Source organism: Nesoenas mayeri (genome assembly GCF_963082525.1).
Source record: "Nesoenas mayeri genome assembly, chromosome: 2".
Classification (NCBI taxonomy): Eukaryota; Metazoa; Chordata; class Aves; order Columbiformes; family Columbidae; genus Nesoenas; species Nesoenas mayeri.
The window spans coordinates 144,676,416-144,691,589 of NC_137543.1; the positions used below are offsets into that span (position 1 = coordinate 144,676,416).

Consider the following 15,174-nt stretch of genomic DNA (forward strand, 5'->3'; position numbering starts at 1 on the left):
CATTGATACATCTGCACGCCGCTGTGTATGTATTTGTGGTATGTATGTGGTACAGAGGCGCCAAGTCCTCTCTCCGCAGACCTGTCGGTCCGTACGCCCCCGCGCATCTCTATAGGTGCCTATACCCACACCTGTACCTATACATATACCTATACATTTAACACAAGTGTGCAACATGCCTTCAGGCGGGCATAGCCCCCGGGCTGTGTCTCTCTCCGTCCCCGCACAGCCCCACCGGCACACACCGCCGATCCCCTCCGGAGCGGCGCGCAGCGGGCCCGGGCACTCCGCGGAGCACCCCGCGGCGGCCGGGCGCGCTGACGTCACGGGTGGCGTTAGCGCGGCCCCGCCTCCCCCGCGGCGCGGCTTCCGCCTGGTTGCCAGGGCGACGAGTACACAGTGCGGCCCTGCGCGGGTGCGCAGCTACCGCGCCGCCGCCATGAGCCAGAGGCAAGTTCTGCAAGGTAGGCCGGGGCGGCGGCCGGGGTCGGGGCCGGGGCCGGCGGGGTGGCCGCTAACCCGGTGCCCCGGCGCTGCCTCCCGCAGTTTTCGAGCAGTACCAGCGCGCCAGGACGCAGTTCGTGCAGGCGGTGGCCGAGCTCGCCGCCCGGCCGCAGAACATCGAGACCCTCCAAAGCGCAGGTACGAGCCCCCCGCCTTTCCGCCACGCCAGGGGCGGCGGGGCCGGGCCGTGCGCGGCCTCGGGGATTTCCGCGCCCCGCCGCTGCGCTTGACGCCCGGCAGCGCCGCGTCCCTCCCCTTCAGGCTGGGCGCTGAGTTTCCAAGGGCTTATTTTCCCGGTAGGACTCGGGCTGGTCCCCCGGCACCGCGGTGCGAGGGCGGGCTTGGCAGGTCCCGGTGGCGCGGGTCAGGTGCATGCGGAGCCGAGCCGAGCTGCGGGGTTGTCTGTGTTTGTTCTGAAGGTGGATGTCTCTGGCTGTGACCTCATAACTTTTATTTCGGGGAAAATTTCTCAGTGTAACCAACTTCTTCATTTGCTTCCTTGTGCTTCCGATGTAGCTTTATGTAAAGTACAGAGAACAGAATCCCCGTTGACGCCAGTGCTGACTTGCCAAGAAAAACCTATTTTAGAAGTAACTATTTTTATACTGGCTTTACAAGTTGTTCCTGAATTCTTGAATGCTTTTTACCAGCAGATTTGCTCAGCTTAGGAGGGAATTGCTTTTGTTATATTGCTGTTGTGGGATGTCATGAACCAAATTGAGCATTTTTAGAAACAGGAGCTGTGGGAGCACTTCTACCAGCTGTTGTGCTGCTGACATCTGGCACATCCACTCCCCTTGTCCAGCGTTCCTCAGCTGAAAAGAGGAAAAAGAAGTGCTCAGTAATCGATTACTTGAAAGCCAGATTGAAAAAGTGCTATAAATGAATTGATTATGTTTTGGTTTGTCTTGTTTTTGTTTTCCCAAATCTAGATAAGCTGTCAGTTTTTGTTTGTTTGTATTGGTTTGGTTGTTTTTGTTTTGGGGTTTTTAATATATAGAATGGGAACAAACAAACAAAAAAGAAAACCAATCACATAAATACTTTCAACTTTTGGGTGTTATATTTACAACTGTCTATTGAAATGGTTCTGTTGAAAACCTATCACTTAAATTTTCGTTAAAGAAATACTTGCTTTAATTTTGGGAGTGACACACTGATACCAGGCGTTTTGGATTGCTTTGCTGTGCTTTTTTTTTTTTTTTTTTCCTTTTCCTTATCATCTTTCAGTGAGTTAGTGCCGCTGGTTTGGTTTATACAAATGATCACTATTTACCAAAGAGACATCTTGGTCATGGAAATAATTTATGTCTTATTTATAGGTCCTTCTATGTCCCTGTGCAGTTCTGGTTTTTAGCTGTTCACAAAGATCCAAAGAGAGTGGCAAGATAACTTTAATTACATTGTATTTATTGTTCTTAAAATAATTATTTGATGCAATACAGTTTACTAGTTTATCTCAGAACTGATTTGTTGCTTGTGCAGAAGAAATAATCAGTTCAGAGGCCTGAAACTGCACAGCCAGCATTGGCCTGAATGTTAACTTCACAGGGATCATGCTCCGGGGTAGTTATGTGGAAATGTGCATTTGTGTAGCTTATCATCCTTCTTGGCTCATTCTGGTACTGAGTTGCTTTTCCATAGGCTTTAATTTCTTGGAAGCTAAAAAAGAGAGGAATATCTGCAGAAATAGTGTTTCCTATTGCCATTTATTTGAATGGCTGAGGCTCACAAATATTTTACCTTCTTCCCCAGTGTGTGCCTTTCAGACTAATTCATAGTTCTGTAATTCAAATGGTAGCTGTTAGTTTTGACCCTTTCTGGATGTGCTAGATGCAGGTTTTAAAACCTTCTCTTAATGAAATGTGATTAAGTGGTTTTTAAAACCTCCCCCCAAATAAAATGTGATTTTGTCCTTTTAAAAAACACTTATACAAATATTTTGAGAAATAGCTGTCTAGCAGATAACTGGTGTACCTCTTACGGTCTTGATCTAGTGAGCTCTGGAGCAGTGAGTTGAAAAAGATAGATGTCTGTCTACATGTCTGTATAAATCCATATTTGAAAGACTGGGGACTCATTTCTTGTTGATCACTGTTTTAAGAGAATGCAGGAAGTCTTTGCCTCCTGTCATTTTCCATTAGGTTTATGAGTTGGGGCACCTTGAAGGGTTCTTTGGTTGGATCTCAAAGGTTGTCAGGGTTTAGTCTTCTTCTGGCTGAAGCACAAGGCAAGATTACAGTGCCTGAATTTGAACAAAACTGAGCCCTTAACATTTACTGTGGTGTACTCTTGCATTATATTCCTGGTATATCCAAAATTCAGACTGACAGCAGTGAAAGATCAGTGCTCAAGGAGTCACATTTTTAGAAGCACTTTTGAAAAATACTTAGTATCTTATAAGGAAAATAAATACTAACTTGAGACCTTGTTCTTTGTGGAGGTGTCTTTGGGCACCTCAGTAACATCCTGGAAGATGGAAGTGTGTTTAAAAATTAATTCTTAATTACACTAGAAGGCCTGCTCCTGCGGTATTAAACCAGGTTCAAGCAGCAGCAGACTGCAGCATGGAGGGCAGAAAGCAGCCGGGATCAGAGCTGGAAGTTCCTGAAGCTGGCTTGGCTGTTGAGAAACCCCAGGGTACTCTTATTGTGGAGACTCTGATGCACGTATGACCTGTAAAGAAAACTGGTGTGAACTGGCAAGCTGGAGAGGAGGTCAGAGAGGGCCAACAAGAAACCCACCATTTCCCAGGGCATCTCTTTCCTGAGGCTTCTGTATCTCATCAAGCTCTGGAGCTGCCTTTCCCACTGAGCAGAAATCCCAAAAGTGGTTGTAACCAGGGGACTGAAATCACACCCTGGACTTTGACACATTTACATGGCACTGGCTCTGTTGTGGCCAGGAATGTCCTGGGGAGTTAGTACCTGGGAGCTCAGCAGCTTTCGAGTGGCGGGGAAGTGCAAGGAATGATCAGAGAAATTCCTTTGTCAGAACTCATTCCTGGGTATTTTCCAACTCCGAGGTTGGCTTTGATAAGGTTGAATAATAATTGCAGGATTTGTCCTTCTAATGTTTAATTAATTGATACTTGGAAAAAGAAAAATCTCCAAAAGTCTTAAACTTTTTCAGTTTAGTAAATACATATATGTGGAACAATGACAGACAATTAATTTGTCAAATCTCATTTCTGGAGGACTGTTGACTAATGGGAGAAGCTACTTTGATAGTAAAGTTTTAAAACATATTCTTTAATATAAACCTATTCATTTGACGGGCACAGCTCACGAAATTTGGTACTGGAGTGCATTATTGAGCTTCAGACCCCTCGTTCTTCCCAAACTTAAAACCCTAGAAATAGACTGTTTTCATCTGTAATGTCATATGAATTCAAGCTGCCTTTCTTGCACTGAGATTTAGGCAGCTTTCTGTCTTCTACAATGTTTCAAAGAGTGGTAGTTACTGAGGGCCTAATTTTTCTTTCTTTGTCTGCCTTGTGAAGTGCAGCAGTCTGTAAATAACTAGTCCATTTGAAATAGTGTTTTGTTTTGATTTTTTTTTTTTAAAGAGACATTTACAATTCAGCATTAATAAATGTATCAAAATTATACTTGAATTGCTTCTGGGTATCCATTTTTGTATTCCTTCATAGCATGAATTAATTTTTTATTTATTTGGCATTAGAGCTTGCGATGGGATTGATGCTTTTAATTTGTAAGTTATTTAAGGATATAATATAGATTAAGAAACAGTTTAGCAACTTAGCCTTTGACTTCAAAGATATTACAAGATCAGGTCTTTAACTTCCTTCTTGGGGCTGTTCACATTCTTAAGCATAATGGCTGTGGAAGTCATCTCAGGCAGGTACCTTCAACTTCTGTTGCTGTGCTTTACCTACTTGCTGGCCAGTACACAGGGTTCCAGGAGCCAAGTTCTAAAATGTTGGTGTAAAGGAAGACCCTTTCCCAGTGAATCTCTTCCAACTGTCCTCTCACTCCATCAGCCCACAACCCTGAGCCCAGGTCTCCTTTCCATTCTGCCTGGTATCAAGCTGCTTCTGAGGCCTTACACTCCAGCATACAAACTGTACTCCAGGATAGAGTCCTCTCTTCCTCTTTTACCTCTGGGCATCTGCTCCTGTTTCCGTTCCTCACAAGCTGTGTTGGCAAGAGGCTGTAGCTTGGGGTCAGGGCTTGCCTGCATCAAACCAGGGCTCTGTCACAACCACTGGTGGCACGGCAGATTTTCCCCTACTGCATGGTCTGTTTTTATGCAGGTAAAGGATGATGTCATGGGCATTAGTTCTCTCCTGGATCCAGAGCTATTTCGCTTGTGATAGGTTTTAAAGGTGGTATTTCCAGCTCTTTAGAGTGGTTTTAGGAATCTTTATTTTTGAGAAATTCACTCATCCAGTTGCACTGAGGCTTTATGGTTGTGCTCTTCTCAACTTCACTTTCTAGTGTACACATTTTAAATGTACCTATTTTAAATGCAACAGTTGGATGCTTGGCCCTGTGTTAGGAGGATCAGACTCTGGAAAGGCATTTCAGGATGTAGTTCGAGATTTTAAATAATATTAAAGAATGTTCTCTGATAGTGCAGTGCTTTGTAGAAAGCCTCCTGGGTGCGTAGGCTGTGTAGAGAGGAAGGCTATTGAGTCAGCTGTGCAGAAAAAGAGCTGCTCCGTTAAGTCATCTGTTTTCTTGCCATATCTGTATCTTGCAAGTGGATATGCATGGACAGACTCCAGTTCCCCTGTGTAGCTGGTTTCAACATTTGAGTCTATGCATCCTGTCTTGTGCAGGATTTTTTAAAAAAATAACTTTATTTTTAGTTAAATGCTTTGCTAAGTGGGAGAGAAGTATGCAAAGTGGCATGAAAGGCAAAAGGTTATTTTTGGAGTTGTAGTAGATCAAGTGAGGAGAGTAGCTTTCCCTGAGGCTCGATGATGTAGTGGTGCTTGAGGAAGGGAAGGAGGAGGCTGTGTATTAAGGAAGGTATCAGAGAGATGAGAGGAGAAAGTAAATGCAGCTGAAGCTGGAGGACTGTCTTTTTCTGTAACTCAAATCAACGGAAAGTTCAGCTGCTGCAGGATTCTTCCTCAGCCTCCTGGCCTGTTTGGAGATGATTTGCAAATAGAAATTTCAAAGCCAGAATTTGTTGGGAACTTCTGTCTCATCTTAGTGAGTGGCCATTAAAAAGAAGCAGCTCCTTGGGACTACCTTGTTTTTTTTGTGTGTCTGTGGAGGACTGAGTGGTGGCCACTGTGAGAGGCATTTTCAGAAACTCAGTCCTCTTGGAACAGGATTAGTTCTGCTCCATTAGTGCAGAAACAGGGTCTGGAAAATTATCAGTGAGATCAGCTTTTAAGGAGGAGAAATGTACTTCTCCTCGATCCTTCAGAAATCTCCAGCCCAGCTGTCAAACTGAATCTGTATTATGTCCCACACCATCTGGTAATTGCTGTACGAATTACTTGATTACCCAGAGTCTCTGTTACCAAACTGTATTTAATGTTTCCTTTGATATTGGAAGGATTGTGGTTGTCTCATGCATGGAACTGTCACAAAGAAGAGTCCTTTCTTGGGCTGATTCACACTTGAAGGGTATGTGCTTAAGACGTGTTTACCGTGTCATGTCTGGAAGAGGATGAATCAAGACAAGTGAGTGGGAAAGTTTGCTCTCTCACTATTCTTCTGGGAAATTTGTTCTAAGTGTCTCACTTAAAACTCACTGCTATGCTGCTTCTAGGAAAGGCTAGTTGAAGATAAGGAGCTGGGGTGAGGCAGAAATAAATTTCCATTTGATTTCCTTCTTATATCACCTGAATTTGACATCAGGAGCTCTGATAATCAAGGTGATATGATGAATATTTGAGTGCTAATATTAGCTGGGTGAATGTTCTTAGTGTAACAGGTAGCACACAAAAATGAGAAGACAATGTTATATTTGATCCAAAGCATAAATTAGAAGAGCAGCATCTTCAAGATAAGAGTGTGTCCAGAGACAACACTAGCGTAGAATGACGTTTTTCCACATTTACATTTTAAAACTGTAATAAATTTTGGTTTTAAGGAAGGAGGATAGGGTAGGAGTAGTCACCTTCAGGTACAGAAATGGAGAGAATTTGAAACACAGAGTGATGTTTCTCTGACATGTGGCTATTCAAGTTTGACAAGGGTTTGGTGGGGCTGGAAGGAGGGTAGAGGAATTTGGCCTGACTTCCAGCTGATTTTCCCTAATAAATCAAAATGACCAAATGAAGATTGCTGTCTTCAGAATAGTGATTGTCTGACTGCAGAAACTTGGAATGAAGAAACTTGGAACTTGCTGCTGCCCTGAGTGTGGTGTTTATTTTTTTTTGGGTTTTTTTTTTGTTTGTTTTTTTTTTGGTTTTTGTTTGTTTGTTTTGTTTTTGGTGTGTGTGTGTGTGTGTTTGTGTTGTTTTCCCCAGATAGGCATCAGCCAGCACTTGCTTGCTAAAGGAAAGTGCATCAGGCCTGTGCACAACAGCTCCACTTGAGAAGTGTGTAAGAGTGATTCAGCTTCTGAAGTGTGTCATTCTTTGAAACAAATCTGAGTGGGAAACCGAGGATAGAAAGGGAAATCGTTCCTTGCCCAGGGTCAGTCAAGGTTCTGTGATGCAAGAGAGAATATTTGGCAGTAATTCTTTGCTACCCTGTTTGAGTCGCCAGTGGGAACTCTTCCAAAACAAATCTAGTCAAATGGTCTAAATGCCTTATTTTGTAGTTTACTTTCTGAGTTGCTGCCTTTGAATTGAAGTTAATGAATTTCCTACTTCTGTTAGAACAGGCTTTTTTTAGAAGAAGACCAAAGAGTTCTCCTAAAGTTTTCGGCAGCAAGACACTGCTACTCCCTGCTCTGTATGGCCTCATTCACTTGATGGAACTGTAGAAGTGTAATAAAAGGAGGTTGTTGGAAGGTTCTTACCTATTTTCCTACCTTAAGGCAGTGTTAAAAAAATTTGAATGTAATTCAAAATGCTGATAGGAATCCTGGCTTGAATCTTGTTGGAGAAGAGAGGTAGACTTTGCTGTAGACAGGACAGTCAAAAAAAGTGAAGAGATCAAATAGAGGATCTCACCAAATACAGCTATCTCTAGGAGAAGGAGCTGGGTTGGACACGAAAGCTTCCTCCTGTGTCAGGCACATCTATCTTTTCCAGAACTATCTTCAAAAGTAAATGCAGTCATCTTGGTTTTCCTATAGATGTTTTAGTGAAGACCGTATAATCTCTATATGGCTGTTTTCACACTCTCAGAATTGTTTATTTTTTCTAAGTGCTCTAAAGAGAGAAACAGTTTGGTGAAGATGTAAATATCATGACAATTATCAAAACTCCTCAAGCAGTTGGTCTTGCAGTGGAGTCAGAGATGATGGATAGTATTTCGATGCAGAGAAAGAAACTGGTTTTAGAGAAGGTGGAAAGCAGAGGTAGAAGCTTTTAATTATGTCCAATGCACAGGCATAATCTAGGCCTATATACTTCTCTCAATTCTCAGTTAATTTGATGTCAATATAAGGCTTGTACAGCAACAGGAATTGATTTTTCTTTTTCTTGTTCCACCAAAGCTCTTGTAATGATAATTATTTGTTCACTGCCTTTTCTCACTAGTAGACGTGACTTTGAGAAAATATATTTACCTTAAGGATCAGCACAGTTTCTATATTTTTAAACCTTTTCCATCAATTCACTGTTTTTTTTTTTTCCCAATGTGTTTTAGCATCTTGTGTCTTCAAACAGTAACTCTCACTTTTAATCTCTTTCCTTACCTTCAGTTTCATCAGCTAAAATAATTTGCAGTAGAATGCTTTGTGCTGACGCTTAAATGTCCTCACTAAACTTTACATGGTTTATAATACAAAGAAAGGAATAAGGTATTGGTCATGGGGCGGCATGCTGCTTGGAAGCATTTTCAGGCTCAAGGCTTTTTAGCTTATATTAAAAGTGAAATCTGTATCAGCTAATCTTGAAAACAGAAATTAGATAAATCTCATATTTGGGACAGCTCAAAACATATATATAGGTAAACTTTCTTAAATGTGGTTTTACATTTTTCAGTGTCTGGGTAGGTCATGCAGGCCAGAAATGTGTCACGTGGTCTGGATCTAGCTCATGGGCTTCTCCTGGCTAAAGTGACTCTAGGCTGTTTAAATTTCACTGGATTTTGAGACCATCACCAGAATTAGATTGTCTGCCACATCCTGATTGAATGTCCCACCCATTAGGCTCTATGCTTTTCTAGGGTCAGGACACTGCACACAGAGATGCTCCTTTTTTTTCTCCCAACCACTTCTAACAGTATCTTTTAGATCAATAAAATGCCTGTTGTTATTATTATTATTATTTCTTGTTTTTCTTTATTAAATAATCTTGTTTACATATTATCTTAACTCAAGGGCTCAAATGTAGTATCAGTCCACTAAATACAAGTCTACTACTTCTAACTATTCCCACTTTACTGAAATATCTTTAGTGTAATGAGTCAGAAGAGCATGAGATCCCCTTAGGAATTTCAGCAGCTGTTTGACCATGCAGCTGATGTTAGAGGGAAGGACAAGAAAATGCTCTGCCATAGAGGCTCCAGGTGACTTGCTAGAAGATTGCTCGCTATAGATGATATACGGGGTTGGCACCAACTCACATGTTTGTTTATTTTTACTTTTAATTCGTCATATGAAGTACTTAGTGCATTTTGATATGAAGTGTAACTTGCTAATGAGACCATACCTGCTATTTGGGAGAGTTTGTGAGAAGATGTCAAAATGATGACCATATTCTGAAGTAGTGATTTCTGCAAAGTGCTAAAGGAGTTCACATTGATCTTACAATACTGGAGGATCTAGCTTTTCTCTGTCGGTACACAGGAGGCCTCTTTCAGCTCCCAGTGGCTTCCATAGAAGTGCAAGCAGGCCTCAGTTATACTACAGACCTATTTCCATAGGTTCTACATGTACATGTTCAATTAATGCATGTTACAGAGCCATTTTTGGTGCTTCTGTAGTGCTATTCAGACATCACAATTTCATTTCACTTTTCTTCTTTCACTACATTGCCCCCTGCGACCTGTGAACATCCTAGGAGGCCGTACCTATCACGGCAACGCAGCTTCTGTCTGGAGTATTGACCTTCCCAGAACAAATTCATTAGTGATTAGCATGGCCTCCATGGTTAGTTTTACCCTCTCACACACTCTTTCGGAGCCATCTATAGATTATTAGGCTATTCTCGTCTTACTGGGAGAAATTTCGTTTTCATTTAACAGCAATGTTGTCTGTGAGAAATATACTGCTGCTCAAGTTTTTTTCCTTTCATAGTGCCCCTTCTGTACAGAAGTGTGCTATGAGTGTAACTTGTTACAGCCTGCATCCCTTTGGACTATTTTTTCCTCTAAGGCCCTCAGCTTTTCCTTGTTATGATGTGCCTGTTCAGCACCTGGGTGTCATCTGCCATTAGGTACTGATCCTACTTGTGGGACTGTCACACCAAAAGACCTTTGGTCAGTGCTTCTAACCACACAAGCCTTAGGGAAGGGAAGTCTTGCTTTCTTCCACACTCACTCAGCTAAATCTCCATCTTTGTTAGCCAAAAAATGTAGCAGAAAGAGCTGAGACAGCTGATACAGAGACATCTGAATGTAGCTGTGAGTATTTGATGTTCTATTGTAGCACTTTTGCATCTTCAGAGAGCATTGCTTTCTGGCTGAGGTATAAAGCTCAGAAGTATTAATTAATGAGGTCCCTGGTACAGGGGCAGCACTTCTGAAGAATCGCAATACAAGTAATTTTCCTTTCTCAGACCTTGCAAATAATATTTTTTATTGTAACCATGTGGATCTTATTTATATCCCTGTTGAATCTTGGTTTAACTGTAGGAAGAGCTTCCACATACAGAATGGTCTTGATCGTCTTTGTTGCCGTTTACTGAATCTTTGCCAGTTCTATTCTGGGGGAGGGTATTAAATGCAGGATAGATTTATACAATAGCATAGTCATGGTTTCTGCTTTGGCCTTAGTTCCTTTGCAAATAATCCTGAGCACTCTGTATACTTCTGTGGGTGAAATTTCTTTTCTGCCACTGAGCAGTGAGCTGGTATCTCCGTGAAACTGTCTATTCTATCATAGAGATCTTTCTCCTGAGTGATAGGATCTATTTGGGGTCCATCACTGTGTATTTAAAGCAGGGATTGGCTTCGCCGTGTGTGTTCGCTTTCTCTTGCAATCTTGTTACTCTGTCATTCTGTCTCTAGTTCCTTACAGTTTCCCTGCTTTGAGCCACCTTGAATAAGTCTTGAGTCCCCAGCAAAGTCTCACCTTGCTGTTCATGCCCTGTTCCAGAACACAGATCAATAGTGAATGACCCATGTCCTAGCGTGGAGGCCTGAAGAACTGCACTGTGACCTCCTCCCTCCTATTGCAAGAATGGAAAGTTTACTCCTCCCATCTCCTATTTTTAGCCAGATATTTATCACTGTAGGGCCTTTCTTAGGCAGTAACTGTTAATGGTTCATGTCACAGCTGCTTTCTTCACCTAATTTCAAGTATATCTTATAAGACCACCCTAGAGAATGGACTTTCATGTTCTTTCATGTTTAACTGATATGCTGTAAACTCATCAGTGAAAACCCATAATATATGATAGCGTGATAAGAAAATCATCAACTCTTCTGTCCGCAGTATTATATATTATGATTATTGGTCCTCAAATCAATCATTGCTTATAATAGATGAAATGTAATTTGGTGTAATTCAACGTAGAGGTTCTGCTGCTGTACTGAATGAGTGACATGCCAATGTCGGCTCAGCAGGACCTCCAGATGGAGTTTCCTGTGTGTACTTTAACACATGCATTTTATATTTGAATACACCTTATTTTCTTGTGTATACTTTAACACATATATTTTTATAGATGTTTGAATAGAGGTTATTTCTATATATAACTTTTTTTTTTTTATATTTCAGAAGTGTTTTGTACATGTGAAAAATGGGCAGAAACACTGCTAAGCATCAGCAGTGCTGTCCAAGTGCCAACTTCATTTCAGTGGAACACCTGGATTTCCTACAAGTTCTTATTACCCGGAAGAGTAATTTAATACATTTTTATGAATTGAGGCAAATGCTTAGAAAAACTTCTGCTAACCAAATGGGCTTTTCTGTTCCTCGTGTAACTCAGGTGTCATGTCTTTGCTGAGACCTCTTTTGCTGGATGTTGTCCCAACTATTCAACAGACTGCTGCTTTGGCTCTTGGGAGACTTGCCAATTATAATGATGACCTGGCAGAGGCAGTCGTGAAGGGAGACATTCTTCCCCAGCTCGTGTGTTCATTGTCTGAGCAGAATGTAAGGCATCATTGTTTTCTTAAGTAATCATTTATTTTTTAACTATTGCATGGGGGAAAGGAAGTCTTTGTTTCATCTGTCTGCTGTTATTCTAATATGCCAACAAATGTGCTGTGAAGTCAGAGACAATATGTTTGAACTCCTGAGAGATTCATTTGTACTGTGTGCCTAAGTTTGACTTTAAATAAGTTTGACTTCAAAATATCATCTTATCTTGTAGTACACTATTAAAAAAAATCTATTTGTGGTGCTGCTATATTTTTGAAATGCTGAGTGATCCTTTATAAAAGGTCCATCTTTAGAAATGAGACAGTTTGAAAGCTGTTGTGATAATTGACTAGGGTTTGTTGATAATACTAAACACTTGTAAAATACATATACAAAAATGGAACTTCTATATTGGAATATTTAATATCTCCAAACATAGCTTTTTGGAAATCTGTAGCATGAGAAATATCAAACCACTGACACAGGGAAATACACTGAAAGGTTTTAATCTTCATAATTGTAAAAAAACCCCACAAAATTATTGTCATAATTCAATGCAAGTGAATCTGTCGATCTCTTTTTCTCTGTTCTTACCATTTTTCTTCAGGTTTTGCATATATTCCAGCTTTGATTTTTCTGGTGATCTTAACCTAGATTAACAGAAATACTTTCAAATAAGGTTCCCAGTAACTGGAAAAAAAGAGACAATGGAGAGTTAAGTGCATTGATATCACAGCCATACTTAGATTGCAGTTTTGATTTATTAGATTTAGGAGAAGTAGGATTTCAATGGAAATATAATTTGGAAAACCATATATTTTCATTTTCAGTCTTTTGAGGAAAATGTGAATGTAAGTACTCACTGCAGATTTTTTTTGTGTGTATCTGGTTATTGCCTATATAATTAATCTTAAAAAAAAAAGCCAAAGAAAAACCTTGATGTCGAAATACTGGCATGGTATGGAAAGTTAGACAAATTTATAACCCTTTTGGTTATTTTATTTCTATTTTTAAGGGAAGAAGGGGAGCAAAACTCTTTATCCTCTATTTTTGAGTTGGAAACCACCCCCTTGCTACAACTCAAAGCCCTCACTAAATTAGCTTGAGTACCCTGATTTATCTCTTCCACATTACTGCCCTGCTGTCGTTACATCGAGATGGCTGTAATTCAGAATCACTTGGGGCAGCAGCAAGATTAGTGTGAGGTCATGGAAAGCCTACTATGCCTTGATGAGTGAGGGCAAGTGAAGGAAACTCATTATCCAGTTCATGCAGAGTTTAGCAATGCATGCAGTTTGTTACTTCCCATAGGCAAAAAACCCCCAAAAACCAAACCTAAACCAACCCAAATAAGTTTTCATTCCACTCACTGTTCGTGTATCAACATTTATATTTAAGGAGGAGATTCTTTGAGCATACAATAAATACTGATTCTGCTGATTTATGGAGTACAGTTACAGGGTCACATCCCAGATAAATGTTTTGTCAATTAAGCTTAAAGAAAATACAGTTTTACAGTGTGTTCTGACTGTGCCTGTGAATATGGGTTGTTTGTAAATAAATATGTTTTGAATAATAGAAACAAAGAAATGTTTTTCTTTGCCAGGAGCATAATTGCTTAACAGAAATAACATATTTGCACAGCTGTATATTGGTGTAAACAACTATAGCTCCATTGAGTCCAGCAAAACTTACAGTAACTTGCATTAACTGGGGTTTTGACCATTTGTCTGTACTGTTTCCCTTCTATTCCCCCTAAATGATGTTTAATGCTTTGCTCGTAAATTATGTTTAATGTACCTGCTTGTAGGCCTTAACTTAGAAGACTAGATTTTTTGACATTAAGGAATTATATCAGTACTGGTAAACTAAGGAAGGTCAGGGTGTTTGAGCGCTGGAAGGTGACTGTGCTCTTTAATGATTAACATGCTCTCTGATGTGGTTTTAGCCAATGCCAACCGTCAAACTACTTGTCAATGCCTGGACATGGTTAGGGGTTAGTGCGAGGCAGGGACAGTTTCCAGTAGTGTAGATGAGGCCATGGTGCTTTGAGGGAAGAGGATGGGCATGGCATGCTGGGTCACTGTCCTTCAGGGCCACAGAATGGGCCTGGGTCCGTTTTACTTCCTGTGGAACCATTGCAGATATTTCTCTGTTGCAGTACTGTGGTGTTTTAGAGCTATTTCTCTGTTGCCATACTGTGGTGTTTTAGAGCAGACTTTTGAAGGTGTTTGGGCACCTTACAGGATGCACAAAAGCACTCACATCGTTTTTTGTTTCTTTGGACTTGATCCAAAAGGGATGTGGGCTTTGTATTGTTGAAGTTTTGGGTACCTTGACAGTAGGAATCTGTCAGTGTGAAACGCCTAGGCCCTCTGTGCATGGCAGGGGAGAATCAAGCATCTTGGAATGAAATTAAAGCCAGCTGCCACATAGAGAATGAGACCTGGAGTTAGGGATGATCTGTCAGCTGCCAGGCTGGAGAACATACTCCAGGCACATGGATGTAGCAGTAGATTACTGGTGTCTCATTGAATCTTGCACCCATTGCTGCACAGTGGCTTCATGAAGGAGGGAAACTGGCTTTCTCCCAGCACAGTTGTCTCTGTCTGGAGTCCTTTAACTGGGCTCTGGATTCTGAAACTGTAAGATAGGGGAAGAAGTTTAATCTTTAGCTTACACATCCCAATCATATTTATGAAACTGCAGGAGCAGACCAAAATGTGACTTTTTGGGGGAAGACTTTAACTATTCTTTTAGAAGAAACTACAACCACTGCTACAGTTTACATGGAAGCCCATGATGTGTGCAGCACCATATGTTATATATATGCTCAAAACATGTGTTGGGTCCAGCACTGAGGGAAATGGGTAGAACTGAGACAAGTGCTTCAATTTTGTTTGAACTTACGATAGAGCTGCCAAGGTGCTTAGTCCTGTAGAAAGGGAGCTGTTTCTGGACACAAGCAGGAATAGAAGTGCAGGCTGCCCAGTCAAAACTGAGAGTCATTCAGTTTGGGTGTTTGCTGGGATGGGTTTTCAGGATCTTAGCTGTGGGCCTAGGCAGCATTTAGGCATTTCAGGATTCAGATCCTAAACCCTCTAGTTGGATCTAATTATCTGTATCTCAGTTTCCTGTTTGTAAATGTAAACAATGTTTTATCACAGAGATGTTGTGAGGGTATATACCTTAGAAATTGTGAAACCTTGCAAGTGTCACAGATGAGTAGAATTATTTTAGGAACTTGCACTGCGTAACCTGTGTAATCTGGTTAAATATGTTAAGAGCTATTGTTTTTGCAGCTCTTATCGTTCACTACTC

The 15,174-nt window shown here is 41.1% G+C and overlaps 1 protein-coding gene across 1 annotated transcript in view; it reads left to right on the top strand.

The window, feature by feature from the left end:
- Positions 1–439: 439 nt before the first annotated feature.
- The window catches only part of SPAG6 (sperm associated antigen 6), a gene marked incomplete at both ends in the record, with an annotated part of 34,825 nt that continues 20,090 nt past the window's right edge, over positions 440–15,174 (top strand). The window contains 3 exons of the mRNA XM_080339843.1: positions 440–464; positions 547–642; positions 11,699–11,865. Coding sequence (XP_080195969.1) covers positions 440–464; positions 547–642; positions 11,699–11,865 — 288 coding nt within the window. The remainder of the gene's footprint in view (positions 465–546; positions 643–11,698; positions 11,866–15,174) is intronic.